Source organism: Pristiophorus japonicus, chromosome 5 (genome assembly GCF_044704955.1).
Source record: "Pristiophorus japonicus isolate sPriJap1 chromosome 5, sPriJap1.hap1, whole genome shotgun sequence".
Taxonomy (NCBI): domain Eukaryota; kingdom Metazoa; phylum Chordata; class Chondrichthyes; family Pristiophoridae; genus Pristiophorus; species Pristiophorus japonicus.
In genome coordinates, this window is record NC_091981.1 from 214,774,155 (window position 1) to 214,788,401 (window position 14,247).

At 45.5% G+C, this 14,247-nt stretch overlaps 1 protein-coding gene across 1 annotated transcript in view; it reads left to right on the forward strand.

Moving 5' to 3' along the window:
* The window catches only part of cmtm6 (CKLF-like MARVEL transmembrane domain containing 6), a 124,268-nt gene that overhangs the window by 75,483 nt on the left and 34,538 nt on the right, over window positions 1-14,247 (forward strand). Inside the window, exon 3 of the mRNA XM_070881297.1 lies at window positions 9,299-9,475. Coding sequence (XP_070737398.1) covers window positions 9,299-9,475 — 177 coding nt within the window. The remainder of the gene's footprint in view (window positions 1-9,298; window positions 9,476-14,247) is intronic.

The window sequence follows — 14,247 nt, forward strand, 5'->3', positions numbered from 1 at the left end:
ACAAGGCCGCATGGAGGCAGAGAGTAAAATGCAGTACATCGGAGCACAAACACATGGCTGAGCTGAGATCCCAATCTTGGCTACCAAGGTGAGCAGCTCAGGAAAGTCAACTGTGGAGGCTCCACTGAACCTCTTGGTGGCCAACCAAGAGTAATATTTGTGGCAGCCTGAGATTAGATACCTGGCCTGGTAGGACCTGCAAAAAGAAAAGATGAAGGAAACAGAAAATTGCTTCCCTACTAGAAGGGCCCATTCCCTCAAAATTAAGAAAAAAACAAAGTTGAAATGAATTCTATATCGACTACACGTGATTAAATTACTCTGAAGCTGTTCAAAACTGATGCCCTGCTTTGCAAAGTGTGACAATAAAACAACACAAAAGCAAAAAAGGTTTACAGAGTTGTTTATAGGAACGGATATGATATCATGCTCACTTAATAAAACATTTATTGTGCCCAGTCCCATCCATCTCCTCTGTTGTTGAATTGTTATTGTTCAACTTAGTCAAGATCTCATCAACTTTTTGGCAATACATGCCACTGATCTCAAACCCAATTTCAGCAGCACATAATAGGCTAATAATCAGCACACATTCTTGGGTCTTTTCTTACCATGGGTGACGAAATTAGTCTGCCTGCTCTTTGTACATGTACACGCAAATACTATTTACTGATGTTCTCGATCTGGGAAACGAAGAGATCCATGACGTTCTTGCATTTGTGATGAATGTGACGAGGGCTTAGGCTGGGGGTGGTTCAAGGAGATGGTTGGTCCTGAAAAGAGGAGTTTAGGGTTGTCCTTGCCCTCCAGGATGACCCAGTAGTAATAGGTTGTTTTGGCTGATGGTCAAGTCAGATCTAGCATTTGATGACTAAGCCAATTGTACTTGAATTTGTCACCCACTGACTTGAGGGATTGATGATGGGTCAGTACTGGGGAAGGCACAGGGTGGCTGTCAGTGACTAATTTGGGTAAACTAGGCATCAAAGACATTCATCCATTTAAATGTTGTGGCCTGGATGTGTACAATATATTTAATAAATACCTGTACAAAGAACAAAACCACGAGTGTCAATGAATTGAGGTACTTTGCCAAAGATCTGAGCCATGGATTGATTTTTTACAATCATCATCATAGGCAGTCCCTCGGAACCGAGGAAGACTTGCTTCCGCTCTTAACATGAGTTCTTAGGTGGCCGTACAGTCCAATATGAGAGCCACAGCCTCTGTCACAGGTGAGACAGATAGTTGTTGAGGGAAGGGGTGGGTGGGACTGGTTTGCAGCACACTCTTTCCGGTACCTGCGCTTTCTGCATGCGCTCGGCAACAAGACTCGAGGAGCTTAGCGCCCTCCCATATACACTTCCTCCACTTAGGGCGGTCTTTGGCCAGGGACTCCCAGGTGTCAGTGGGGATGTTGCACTTTATCAGGGAGGCTTTGAGGGTGTCCTTGTAACGTTTCCGTTGTCCACATTTGGCTCGTTTTCCGTGAAGTAGTTCTGATTAGAGCGCTTGCTTTGGGACTCTCGTGTCTGACATGCGAACTATGTGGCCTGTTCAACAGAGATGATCAAGTGTGGTCAGTGCTTCAATGCTGGGGATGTTGGCCTGGTTGAGAACGCTAACGTTGGTGCGTCTGTTCTCCCAGGGGATTTGTAACATCTTGCGGAGACATTGTTGGTGGTATTTCTCCAGCAACTTGAGGTGTCTACTGTACATGTTTCTGAGCTATACAGGAGGGCGGGTATTACTATAGCCCTGTAAACTCTTTTCCTCTGGCGGCCAAAGGCTGCACTGGCGCATTGGAGGCAGTGTTGATTCTTGTCATCGATGCCTGCTCTTGTTGATAGGAAGCACCCGAGATAAGGGAAGTGGTCCACGGTGTCCAGGGCCACGCCGTGGATCTTGATGACTGGGGGGGGCAGAGCTGTACGGCGAGGACAGGCTGGTGGAGGACCTTTGTCTTACTGATGTTTAGCGTAAGGTCTATGCTTTCATACGCCTCAGTAAATACGTCGACTATGTCCTGGAGTTCAGCCTCTGTCCACGTACTTTAACTGACGACACAGGTTGGGGTGGTCTTGGACCTGGCCTGGAGACGGGGAAGGTTGAACAGGTTCCCACTGGTTCTGTAGTTTAGTTCCACTCCAGCGGGGAGCTTCTCGACTGTGAGGTGGAGCATGGCAGCGAGGAAGATTGAGAAGAAGGTTGGAGCGATGACGCAGCCCTGCTTGACCCCGGTCCAGACGTGGATTGGGTCTGTGATGGATCCGTTGGTAAGGATCACGGCCTGCATGTCGTCGTGGAGCAGGCGGAGGATGGTGACGTACTTTTGGGGGCATCCGAAACGGAGGAGGACGCTCCATAAACCTTCGCGGTTGACAGTGTCAAAGGCATTTGTACGGTCGAAGAAGGCCATGTATAAGGGCTGGCGCTGTTCCCTGCATTTTTCCTGCAGCTGCAAAAATCATGTCCGTTGTGCCCCGTAGGGGAAGAAATCTGCACTGTGACTCCAGGAGGAGCTCCTCGGCCACAGGGAGAAGACAGTTGAGGAGGACTCTAGTGATGACTTTCCCAGTGGCTGATAACAGGGAGATTCCTCTGTAGTGGCCGCAGTCAGACTTGTCCCCTTTTTTAAAGATGGTCATGGTCACGATCATTGCATCTCTAAGATCTCCCGGCATGCTCTCCTCCCTCCAGATGAGAGAGCTGAGGTCATGTATTCATGCCAACAGTGCCTCTCCGCCATACTTCAGTGCCTCAGCAGGGATTCCATCCGTTCCCATAGCCTTGTTTTTTTAGCTGTCTTATGGCTTTTCCTACCTCTTGCAGTGTTGGAGCTTCATTGAGGTGGTGGCGGGTAGCATGCTGCGGAATGGAGTCGAGAACACTCGAGTCAAAGGCAGAGTCTCGATTGAGGAGATCTTTAAAGTGCTCCTTCCAGCGGGTCCTGACTGCCTCGGTGTCCTTGATGAGTATTTCCCTGTTCTTGGCCAGCAGTGGAGTGGGGCCTTGTGTGTTTGGCCCGTAGGTGGCCTTGACTGCGATGAAGAATCCTTGCACATCATGGCTGTCGGCCAGTATCTCCTGTGCTTTCTCCATCCACCACCTGTTCTTTAGGTCCTGGGTTTTTTGTTGGACCTCGGCCTTGAACTGTCTGTAATGCTTCTTTGCTGCTCCAGAGTTGGGCTGTTATTTAAGGCTCAGAAACTTTGACGCTCGGTCACTCAACCCGGAAACACCAAGACTGGTTTGATGAGACTGATCAGGAGATTCAAGAGCTAATAGATCGCAAGCGCAGGGCATTTGAGTCTTTTACAGTGGGGTAATGGTCAACATGTCCGAACCACCACCAACATCACCTGCTGCTGCTTTTATTCCAGAACCGTCACCAGCTGTAGTCTTCTCTTCTCCTCTCCTATGGCTAGTGGCACATGAGGCAATCTGGTTCTTCTATAGATTTTACATCCAACAGATTATGCTGTGGATTGTTTCCATAAAAAATACCTCTTTTTATGTGACCAGGTCATCAGCCTGATCAGGACTTCGCTGTAGCAAATGTAAGCTATTGAATTAGTAAAAAGATTATTCTTGTGCGATCCTATACCAGTTGACACTGCGTTTACTGGTTACCATGAAGGAACATTTAGAGCCAGCACTGTCGTAACAATCGTGGCAGAGATAATGTAAAGGAAAATGTTCCTTTTAAAAGTATAAGTAATGAAATTTAGGAATAAAACAAATACATTATCATAACCAAAGCCGTCAGGACGATGTCACATGAGACATTTCTTGATTTTAAAAACTGCATTGGTTATGAATCTTTCAATGTCGTAAAGCCTTGTGATCATGTGATCACACACATTTATGCAGAGACATCTTTTGAAGTTAAAAGATACAAATTTTGCAGTAGTTCTCGCCAATTAAATCTTTCGAGCTTCACATCAAGATGTAAATCATAAACTCCGGGAACAACCAAGGAGAGAAACATGACTTGCTCCCCATTGCAGGAAACCGTAAAGCTGAACAGGATGTTTTAAATAATATCCAATAGAATTCTCCACAATGAGATGACAATTTTACGAATACACACTAGGTGGTGTTGTAAACCTTTATGTGCTATCATTGCTTTTTAAGTACTGCATCATGTACAAAGCTGCAAACATTTTCTATAGGATACTGGATGAGAACCATCCCTTTTTGCAGGTCCCTACAGTCTATAAGTTTTGGAGTTATCAGCATTTTTGAGGCTATCGGTCAGATTTTGTTGGGTTTCTCATTGTTTCAATATCTCCGATCAGTTTTCCGCCCCTGCCACAGCATTGAAACAGCATTAACCAAAGTCACAAATAACATCTTGTGTGATTGTGGTGCATTATCTTTCCTTGACCTCTCTGCAGTCTGTGTTGTCAAATTACTTCTCCAACATCTAGTTTGCTACAGTTAAAAACATATGAAAAGATGAAACCATTGTCATCAGTCCCTGCCACAAACCCGTATCCTCATCACAGATTCCATTGTCTCAGGCTGAACCAGATTGTTCACAATCTCTGTGTCCTATTCGACCCCGAGTTGATCTGATATCCTCCATCACAAAGACTGCTTACTTCCACTTGCATAACATCCCCTGCCTCACCCTATCTGCCGCTCAAAACTTCATCCATGCCTTTGTTACCTCCAGACTCAACTATTCCAAAGTGTTCCTGGTCAATCTCCCATCCTTGTTCTCTCCCGCGCCAGTCTAAATTGCCCATCACCATTCTTCCCCTAATTTTTTGGGGGGCTGGGCGGGCCATTCAAACTTCCGTGCATGCGCGTTTTTTTGCATTGTGAAGCCGGCTCACCGGCCGTGCGGAGCGTTGCCCATCGCCCCGGCCGTGCGGAGCGCTGCCCATCGGTCTCCCAACATCTTGGATTTAAAATTCTCATCCTTGTATTTAAATTCCTTCATGGCCTTGCTCCTCCCTATCTCTGGACCAGCCATCCAAACCCCCTCGAACTTTGGTGTCTTGTGCATCACCCCCCCCCCCCCCCCGGTTGCCCCACTTTTGTGTAATCCCTGGAATTTCCTCCCTAAATCCCTTTGCCTCTCCACCTCACTCTCTCCCTTTAGGCCCCCTTTAAAATCCACGTCTTTGCAATATTGGCTCAAGTAGTATTGGTAGAGGCCAAGGAGAATGGGCCCTTCTACCACCGTAATCTGTACATGGTCTTGTTGCAAGAAAGAGGATGGGGAGAAACGATCTGAGTGAGAATCGTAACAAAATAAAGCCTTAACGTGATTGGGGGGGGGCAGTTACTGGCCGTTCAGGCTCTTTGTCCATTTCCATTTTGACATCACACATTCTATGTATAAAACCTAGTTTTGTGCAATAAATAATTTCAAATATTTTTTGTGGACCTATTATAAAGAGTAGTTACCTATTACTACTTTTGTACAATAGGTAAAGCGTATAATGGGAAGTGGTCCACGGTATCCAGGGCCGTGCCGTAGATCTTGATGACTGGGGGACAGTGTTGTGCAGTGAGGACAGGCTGGTGGAGGACCTTTGTCTTACGGATATTTAGCATAAGGCCCATACTTTCGTACGCTTCAGTAAATACGTCGACTATGTCCTGGAGTTCAGTCTCTGTATGTGCGCAGACACAGGCATCGTCCACGTACTGTAGCTCGACGACAGAGGTTGGGGAGGTCTTGGACCTGGCCCAGAGATGGCGAAGGTTGAACAGGGTCCCACTGATTCTGTGGTTTAGTTCAACTCCAGCGGGGAGCTTGCTAATTGTGAGGTGGAGCATGGCGGTGAGAAAGATTGAGAAGAGGGTTGGGACGATGACGCAGCTCTGTTTGACCCCGGTCCGTATGTGGATTGGGTCTGTGATGGGTCTGTTGATAAGGATCACGGCCTGCATGTCGTCGTGGCGCAGGTGGAGGATGGTGCCGAACTTTTGGGGGCATCCGAAAGGGAGGAGGACGCTCCATAGACCCTCGCGGTTGACAGCGACCTAAAAATAACACACACATGTTTGTGTGCTTCAGGAGGCACGTTCTACCTGGCTACTATTCAGCGCACTTTTGCCATCATTCCTCCGAGCCTCCGGGTTTTCTGGTCATTCAGATCAAAGTAGATCCTCCAAATGTATCACCATTAGTAACCTCGTTTAAACATCATTTACAGAGACTTTTGATTGTTATTTAATACTTGGCAGTTTATTTCTACCTTTTTTGGTTATATTTTTTCTTCAGCAACTTGCCTATAATGTAGAAAACATCCCAATTTTAAGCATCTTGAGGAACAATTGATCGTGTTGATGTGAAGGTTTGTGAAAAATCACCCACCCATTTGAAGTGAAAGCATTACCGAGCTGATTGTTGGGTATATTATGATTGGATGGCCCCGTGGGTTAACACACAGGCTTCACACCTCATCCCTTGAGTTTGAATGCGACCCAAATGATAGTTGCCAGCAATATTTCCTCTAAATGTTTTTGTACTGAGCGAGCCACAAACTCCTCTTTTTGTCCGTGGACAAATTTTACAGCAACCACCTAAAAACATATATACAGTAATGCCATGTTGCCACCCCACTATCTCAGATCATGTGACAATCAGACAAACTCTGAAAAATCATGAAATTAGTTGCTCAGTTTTGGTTTATAAACATCATTAGTGGCTTTATTTAATCTCTTAATAGGTCACAGCTCTTACAAAAACGATATTACATGTATCGCGAGTTTCCTCTTTGTCAGCCTGTCCGGTGTCCCATCAAAGTTAATCATTACATCTTGGGGTCATTGTCCGATTTGGATCTGCTAATGTTGGAGATTAGTTGGGACAATGGATGAGTAGGAAGAAGCAGAGAAGTTGGCAGCATCCCATGTGAAGTGTCAATAGCAGATTTGCCAGAACAATAGAGGCAATTATACATTCTGAGCATCATCAAGATAGATGATCGTCCCAGCTTCTTGCAGGCATCCAGATTTACAGGATCTAATGAAGCTCCTCAGTCAGTCAGCAAAACAAAAGCCATGTAACCCGCACCTCCCCGCCCCCCCCCCCCCCCCGAATCAGTAATTTCTTAAGGAGAGGAATCTCTAGGTTTAGTGTTGATAGAATCATAGATGGGTTACAGCATGGAAGTAGGCCATTCGGTCTGTCGAGCCCGTGCCGACTCTCCGCTAGTCCCACTCCCCTGCCCTTTCCCCATAGCCCCGTTTTTTTTCCTTTAGATACTTATCCAACTCCCTTTTGAAAGATAACATTGAGTTGGCCTTCACCATCTTTTCAGGCAGTGCATTCGAGATCTTAACTACGTAAAAAAAGTTTTTTTTTACATCGCCTATGGTTCTTTTGCCAATCACCTTAAATCTGTGTCCTGGTTCTCGACCCTTCTGCCAATGGGAACAGCTTCTCTCTATCTATCCTGTGCAGACCCCTCATGATTTTGAACACCTCTATCAAATTTCCTCTCAATCATCTCTGTTCCAAGGAGAACAATCCCAGTTTCTCCAGTCAATCAACGTAACTAAGGTCCCTCATTCCTGGAATCATTCTCTTAAATCTTTTCTGCACCTTCTTTAAGGCCTTCACATCCTTCTTAAAGTGTGGTGCCCAGAATTGGACACAATACTCCAGTTGAGGCCGAACCAGTGTTTTATAATTTCCACATTTTTGTACTCTATACCTCTATTTATGAAGCCCAGGCTTCTGTAAGCCTTTTTAACTGCTTTCTCAACCTGCCATGCCACCTTCAATGATTTATGTACAAAACCCGAAGTCTCTGTTCGTGCACTCCCATTAGGATTGTACCATTTAGTTAATGCCCTGACATTCCGGTCGGAGGCTTCCCGTGGGCAATTGCCTCCGACCTGAAACATTTTTATGAAAGTACCTGGCGGTCCAGGAGGAGCGTGGCATTCCGGTGGGGAGGCCTTCTCTTCCCGCACTGCGAAGCACGCTTCCGTGCTCCTGGTTCCCACACAGAAGATGCAGTCACGTGTGACTGCTCAGTCAGTCAGGTACTGTATTCCACAGCTTTCTCATTAATAGCAATGAGAACTCCGTATCTACAAGTTCTCATTGTTATTGCTGATTTTTTTTAAAGACACTAAACAGGTGTTAAAAAAAATAAAAACACACCTCATAATTAAAATTAATTGAAATTAAAGTTAATAAATATCTAAGAATTTTTTTCCACGAGTTTTTAAGTTTTTTTAATTATGGTTAAAAATAAATGTAATGGCAGGGTTTTTTAAAATATGTTTTTTTAAAATTTAATTATGTTTTTGTATTTTTTTAAACTCTTACGCCTGTAAAAGTAAGCTATGCACCTGCTTTTATCAGGCGCAAGAATTTTGAGGACATTTGCTGGGCAAGGTATGGGTAAATACCGCAATCTTGCCCTTGCAAATGTCCTAATTCCCGATATATGGATGATCTGTCAAGCTCCCGCTTGACAGATCGGAAAAGCCGGTTTTCAGGACATGCGCATTGAGCGCTGAAAACTGGCTTTTCTGATGCCTTCCCGCGTTCGTATAGACCCGGGGAGGCCGGAATTTCAGGGCCTATATGTCCTCTCCTTATTCTTTCTACCAAAATGCATCACCACATTTTTCTGCATTAAACTTCATCTGCCACGTGTCAGCCCTTTTCATCAGCCTGTCTATGTCTTCCTGAAGTCTATCACTCTCCTCCTCACTGTTCACTATATTTCAAAATTTTGTGCCATCTGCAAATTTTGAAATTGTGTCCTGTATACCCACGTCCACGTCATTAATATATATCAAGAAAAGCAGTGGTCCTAGAACCAGTCCGCCTCTCGCAACAGCTTTTGTTGTTTCAAAGTGCAGCTGCCACTAACTCCCTGGGAACGGATTACAAATGTCTCCACGGTTTGAAGTTAAGTGTGCGGGAGCTAACAGATCAGTGCGCACCTTAGAGGGAACAGTGGTTTCCAGGGCCCTAAATTAAATGAGTTTCAGCTTAGTTCTTAATGGGCATAATTTCACATCAAAAAGCTTCCCATAATTTGCCACCAAACTGAGGCATCAAGACTGGCTAGAATGGAAATGGAAAAATTCACATTGATGCGATAAAGGGTATTCTTAGGCTGATAAAGTGCGGTGTTGGCACAGAGGGTGATTTAACCTGTATATGGCCTATGCTGTCCTTAACTGACGAGTATAATGTTAACAATGGCCAAGGACAACTAAAATAAATTAGTCTTTATATCTACATCATAGTTCGATTTGCAGGATGTATGCTTGTCTGAATTTACATTTTGCCTTTTCTCCTGAACAGGTCTTGTCATTTATGGCCTTTTTTCTGGAGGAGCTAGTGGAGAACTGCGAGTACTGTCATGCACTTTACTTCTTCGAGTTTGTCAGCTGCAGTGCCTTCTTCCTGACTTTGCTCCTGCTGGTCATAATGGCTACTTCGCTGAAAAACAAAGTGGACCGGGTCAACTGGAAACTAGTGGTAAGTACAATCATTTTGAATTATTATTAATTATGTTTAGCTTTACATTCCATGGTGATGGATATCTATTCCTTTACTCTTTCCATCTATGATTCTGTTTTAGTGCGCTTTCCCAGAGTTGGTCAAGTTCAAGCTGACCACAGTACTTGCATAAACAGGGTTTCGGGCTCACTTCCGGCAAATTTGCTTCTCTCCACGTGATATCAAGAAATAGCTGAACACACTGAATACGCAAAGACTATGGGCCTTGATAACATCCCGGCTGTAGTGCTGAAGACTTGTGCTCCAGAACTAGCCGTGGCTCCAGCCAAGTTGTTCCAATACAGCTACAACACTGGCATCTATGTGACAATGTGGAAAACTGTCAAGGTATGTCCTGTTTACAAAAAGCAATACAAGTCCAATCTGGCCAATTACTGTTCCATCGGCCTACACTCAATCATCAGCAAAGTGATGGAACGTATCGTTGACCGTTCTATCAAGCGGCACTTGCTTACCAATAACCTGCTAACCAATGCCCAGTTTGGGTTCCCTTAGGATCACTTGCCTCCAGACCACATTAAAGCCTTGGTCCAAAAATGGACAAAAGAGCTGAATTCCAGAGGTGAGGTGAGACATTAAGGCAGCATTTGACTGAGTCCTAGTTGAAGTCAATGGGGATCAGGGGGAAAACTCTTCTCTGGCTGGAGTCATACCTGGCACAAAGGAAGATGGTTGTGGTTGTTGGAGACCAATCATCTCAGACCCAGAATATCGCTGCAGGAGTTCCTCAGGGCAGTGTCTTAGGCCCAACCACCTTCAGCTGCTTCATCAATGGCCTTCCCTCCATCATGGGGTCAGAAGTGGGGATGATTGCACAGTGTTCAGTTCCATTCGCAGTTCCTCAGATAATGAAGTAATCTGTGCCCACATGCAGGAAGACCTGGTCAACATACAGGTTTGGGTTGAAAAGTGGCAAGTAGCATTTGTGCCACATAAGTGCCAGACAATGACTAACTCCAAAAAGAGAGAGTCTAACCACCTCCCTTTGACATTCAAACGGTATTACCATCGTCCGATCCCTCCCCATCAACATTCTGAGGGCCACCGTTGACCAGAAACTTAACTGGACCAGCCGCATAAATACTGTGGCTACGAGAGCAGGTCAGAGGCTGGGTATTCTATTGCTTAACCAAGAGCTAATGTAGGTCAGCGAGCACAGAGGTGATTGGTGAACGGTACTTGGTGTGAGTTAGGACACGGGCAGCCGGGTTTTGGATGACCTCAAGTTTACGTAGGGTAGAATGTGGGAGGCCGGCAGGAGTGCTTTAGAATAGTGAATCCCAAAAACATAACTGGACCAGCCACACACATACTGTGACAACAAGAGCAGGTCAGAGGCTGGGTATTCTGCAGCGAGTGTCTTACCGCCTGACTCCCCAAAGCCTTTCCACTATCTACAAGGCACAAGTCAGAAGTGTGATGGAATACTCTCCACTTGCCTGCAGCTCCAACAACACTCAAGCTCGACACCATCCAGGACAAAGCAGCCCGCTTGATCGGCACCCCATCCACCACCATAAACATTCACTCCCTCCACCACCGGTGCACTGTGGCTGCTATGTGTACCATCTACAAGATGCACTGCAGCAATTCTCCAAGCCTTCTTTAACAGTACTTCCCAAACCTGCGACCTCTACCACCTAGAAGGGCAGCAGATGCATGGGAACACCATCACCTCCAAGTTCCCCTCCAAGTCACACACCATCCTGACTTGGACATATATTGGCGTTCCTTCATCGTCGCTGGGTCAAAATCCTGGAACTCTCTCCCTAACAGCACTATGGGAGTACCTTCACCACATGAACTGCAGCAGTTCAAGAAGGCAGCTCACCACCACCTTCGCAATAAATGCTGGCCTTGGCAGCGACACACACATCCCGTGTATCAATAAAACAAAAAGTTACATTGGTGGAGCGGGAATACGCCGAGGAAATCCCTGACATCAAGTTTTGTCCCTGATAACTGCTGTCATCGCTCTGGTCTTCGACTGGACAGTCTGCTTTTGACAGGCTATCTCTTTTGCTTTTAATGTAATCTGGTCCACGTTGTCCAGGGCCGCGCCGTGGATCTTGATGACTAGGGAACAGTGCTGTGTGGCGAGGACAGACTGGTGGAGGACCTTTGTCTTGCTGATGTTTAGCGTAAGGCCCATGCTTTCGTACGCCTCAGTAAATACGGCAACTATGTCAAATAAATACATGGACCACTTCCCATATCTCGGCACCTCCTATCAACAAGAGCAGCCATAGACAACGAGATCCAATGCCGCCTAAGGAAAAGAGTGTTTGAAGACCAGGCCCTCAAAACTGCCACAAAGCTCATGGTCTACAGGGCTGTAGTAATACCCGCCACCCTGTAAGGCTCAGAAACATGGAAACAGAAACAGTAACATAGAAACATAGAAAATAGGTGCAGGAGTAGGTCATTCGGCCCTTCGAGCTTGCACCACCATTCAATATTATCGTGGCTGATCATGCAACTTCAGTATCCCATTCCTGCTTTCTTTCCATACCCCTTGATCCCTTTAGCCATTAGGGCCACATCTAACTCCCTTTTGAATATATCTAACGAACTGGCCTTAACAACTTTCTGTGGCAGAGAATTCCACAGGTTCACAATTCTGAATGAAGAAGTTTCTCCTCATCTCAGTCCTAAATGGCTTACCCCTTATCCTTAGACTGTGATCCCTGGTTCTGGACTTCCCCAACATCGGGAACATTCTTCCTGCATCTAACCTGTCCAATCCCGTCAGAATTTTATATGTTTCTATGAGATCCCCTCTCATCCTTCTAAATTCCAGTGAATATAAGCCTAATTGATCCAGTATTTCTTCATATGTGTCAGTCCTGCCATCTTGGGAATCAGTCTGGTGAACCTTCGCTGCACTCCCTCAATAGCAAGAATGTCCTTCCTCAGATTAGGAGACCAAAACTGTGCACAATATTCAAGGTGTGGCCTCACCAAGGCCCTGTACAACTGCAGTAAGACTTCCCTGCTCCTATACTCAATTCCTCTCGCTATGAAGGCCAACATGCCATTTGCCACCTTCACCGCATGCTGTACCTGCATGCCAACTTTCAATGACTGATGTACCATGACACCCAGGTCTCGTTGCACTTCCCATTTTCCTAATCTGTCACCATTCAGATAATATTCTGCCTTCGTGTTTTTGCCCCCAAAGTGGATAACCTCACATTTTATCTATTATACTGCATCTGCCATGCATTTGCCCACTCACCTAACCTGTCGAAGTCACCCTGCAGCCTCTTAGCATCCTCCTCACAGCTCACACAACCACCCAGTTTAGTGTCATCTGCAAACTTGGAGATATTATAATCAATTCCTTCGTCTAAATCATTAATGTATATTGTAAATAGTTGAGGTCCCAGCACTGAACCTTGCGGTACCCCAATAGTCACTGCCTGCCATTCTGAAAAGGACCCGTTTATTCCTACTCTTTGCTTCCTGTCTGCCAACCAGTTCTCTATCCACATCAACACATTACCCCCAATACCATGTGCTTTAATTTTGCGCACTAATCTCTTGTGTGGGACCTTGTCAAAAGTCTTTTGCAAGTCCAAATACACCACATACACTGGTTCTCCCTTGTCCACTCTACTAGTTACATCCTCAAAAAATTCCAGAAGATTTGTCAAGCATGATTTCCCTTTCATAAATCCATGCTGACTTGGACCGATCCTGTCATTGCTTTCCAAATGCACTGCTATTACATCTTTAATAATTGATTTCAATATCTTCCCCACTACCGATGTCAAGCTAACTATAATTCTTTGTTTTCTCTCTCCTTTTTTAAAAAGTGGAGTTACATGAGTTACCCTCCAATCCATAGGAACTGATCCATAGTCTAGAGAATGTTGGAAAATGACCACCAATGCATCCACTATTTCTAGGGCCACTTCCTTAAGTATTCTGCAATGCAGACTATCAGGCCCTGGGGATTTATCGGCCTTCAATCCCATCAATTTCCTTAACACCATTTCCTGACTAATAAGGATTTCCTTCAGTTCCTCCTTCTCGCTAGACCCTCTGTCCCCTAGTATTTTCAGGAGGTTGTTTGTGTCTGTCTTAGTGAAGTCAGAACCAAAGTATTTGTTTAACTGGTCTGCCATTTCTTTGTTCCCCATTATAAATTCACCTGATTCTGACTGCAAGGGACCTACATTTGTCTTCACGAATCTTTTTCTCTTCACATATCTATAGAAGCTTTTGCAGTCAGTTTTTATGTTCCGTGCAAGCTTACTCTCGTACTCTATTTCCCCACCACTAATTAACCCCTTTGTCCTCCTCTGCTGAAATCTAAATTTCTCCCAGGCCTCTGGTTTGCTGCTTTTTCTGGCCAATTTATATGCCTCTTCCTGACACCAAGTCGCTGGAGAAATACCACCAACGATGTCTCTGCAAGATCCTACAAATCTCCTGGGAGTACAGACGTACCAACATTTGCGTCCTCGACCAGGCTAACATCCCCAGCGTCGAAGCACTGACCACACTTGATCAGCTCCACTGGGCAGGTTACATAGTTCGCATGCCAGACACGAGACTCCAAAGCAAGCGCTCTACTCGGAACTCCTTCAAAGCAAATGAGCCAAAGATGGGCAGCAGAAATGTTACAAGGACATCCTGATAAAGTGCAACATCCCCACTGACACCTGGGAGAACCTGGCCAAAGACTGCCCTAAGTGGAGGAAGCGCATCCGGGAGGACGCTGA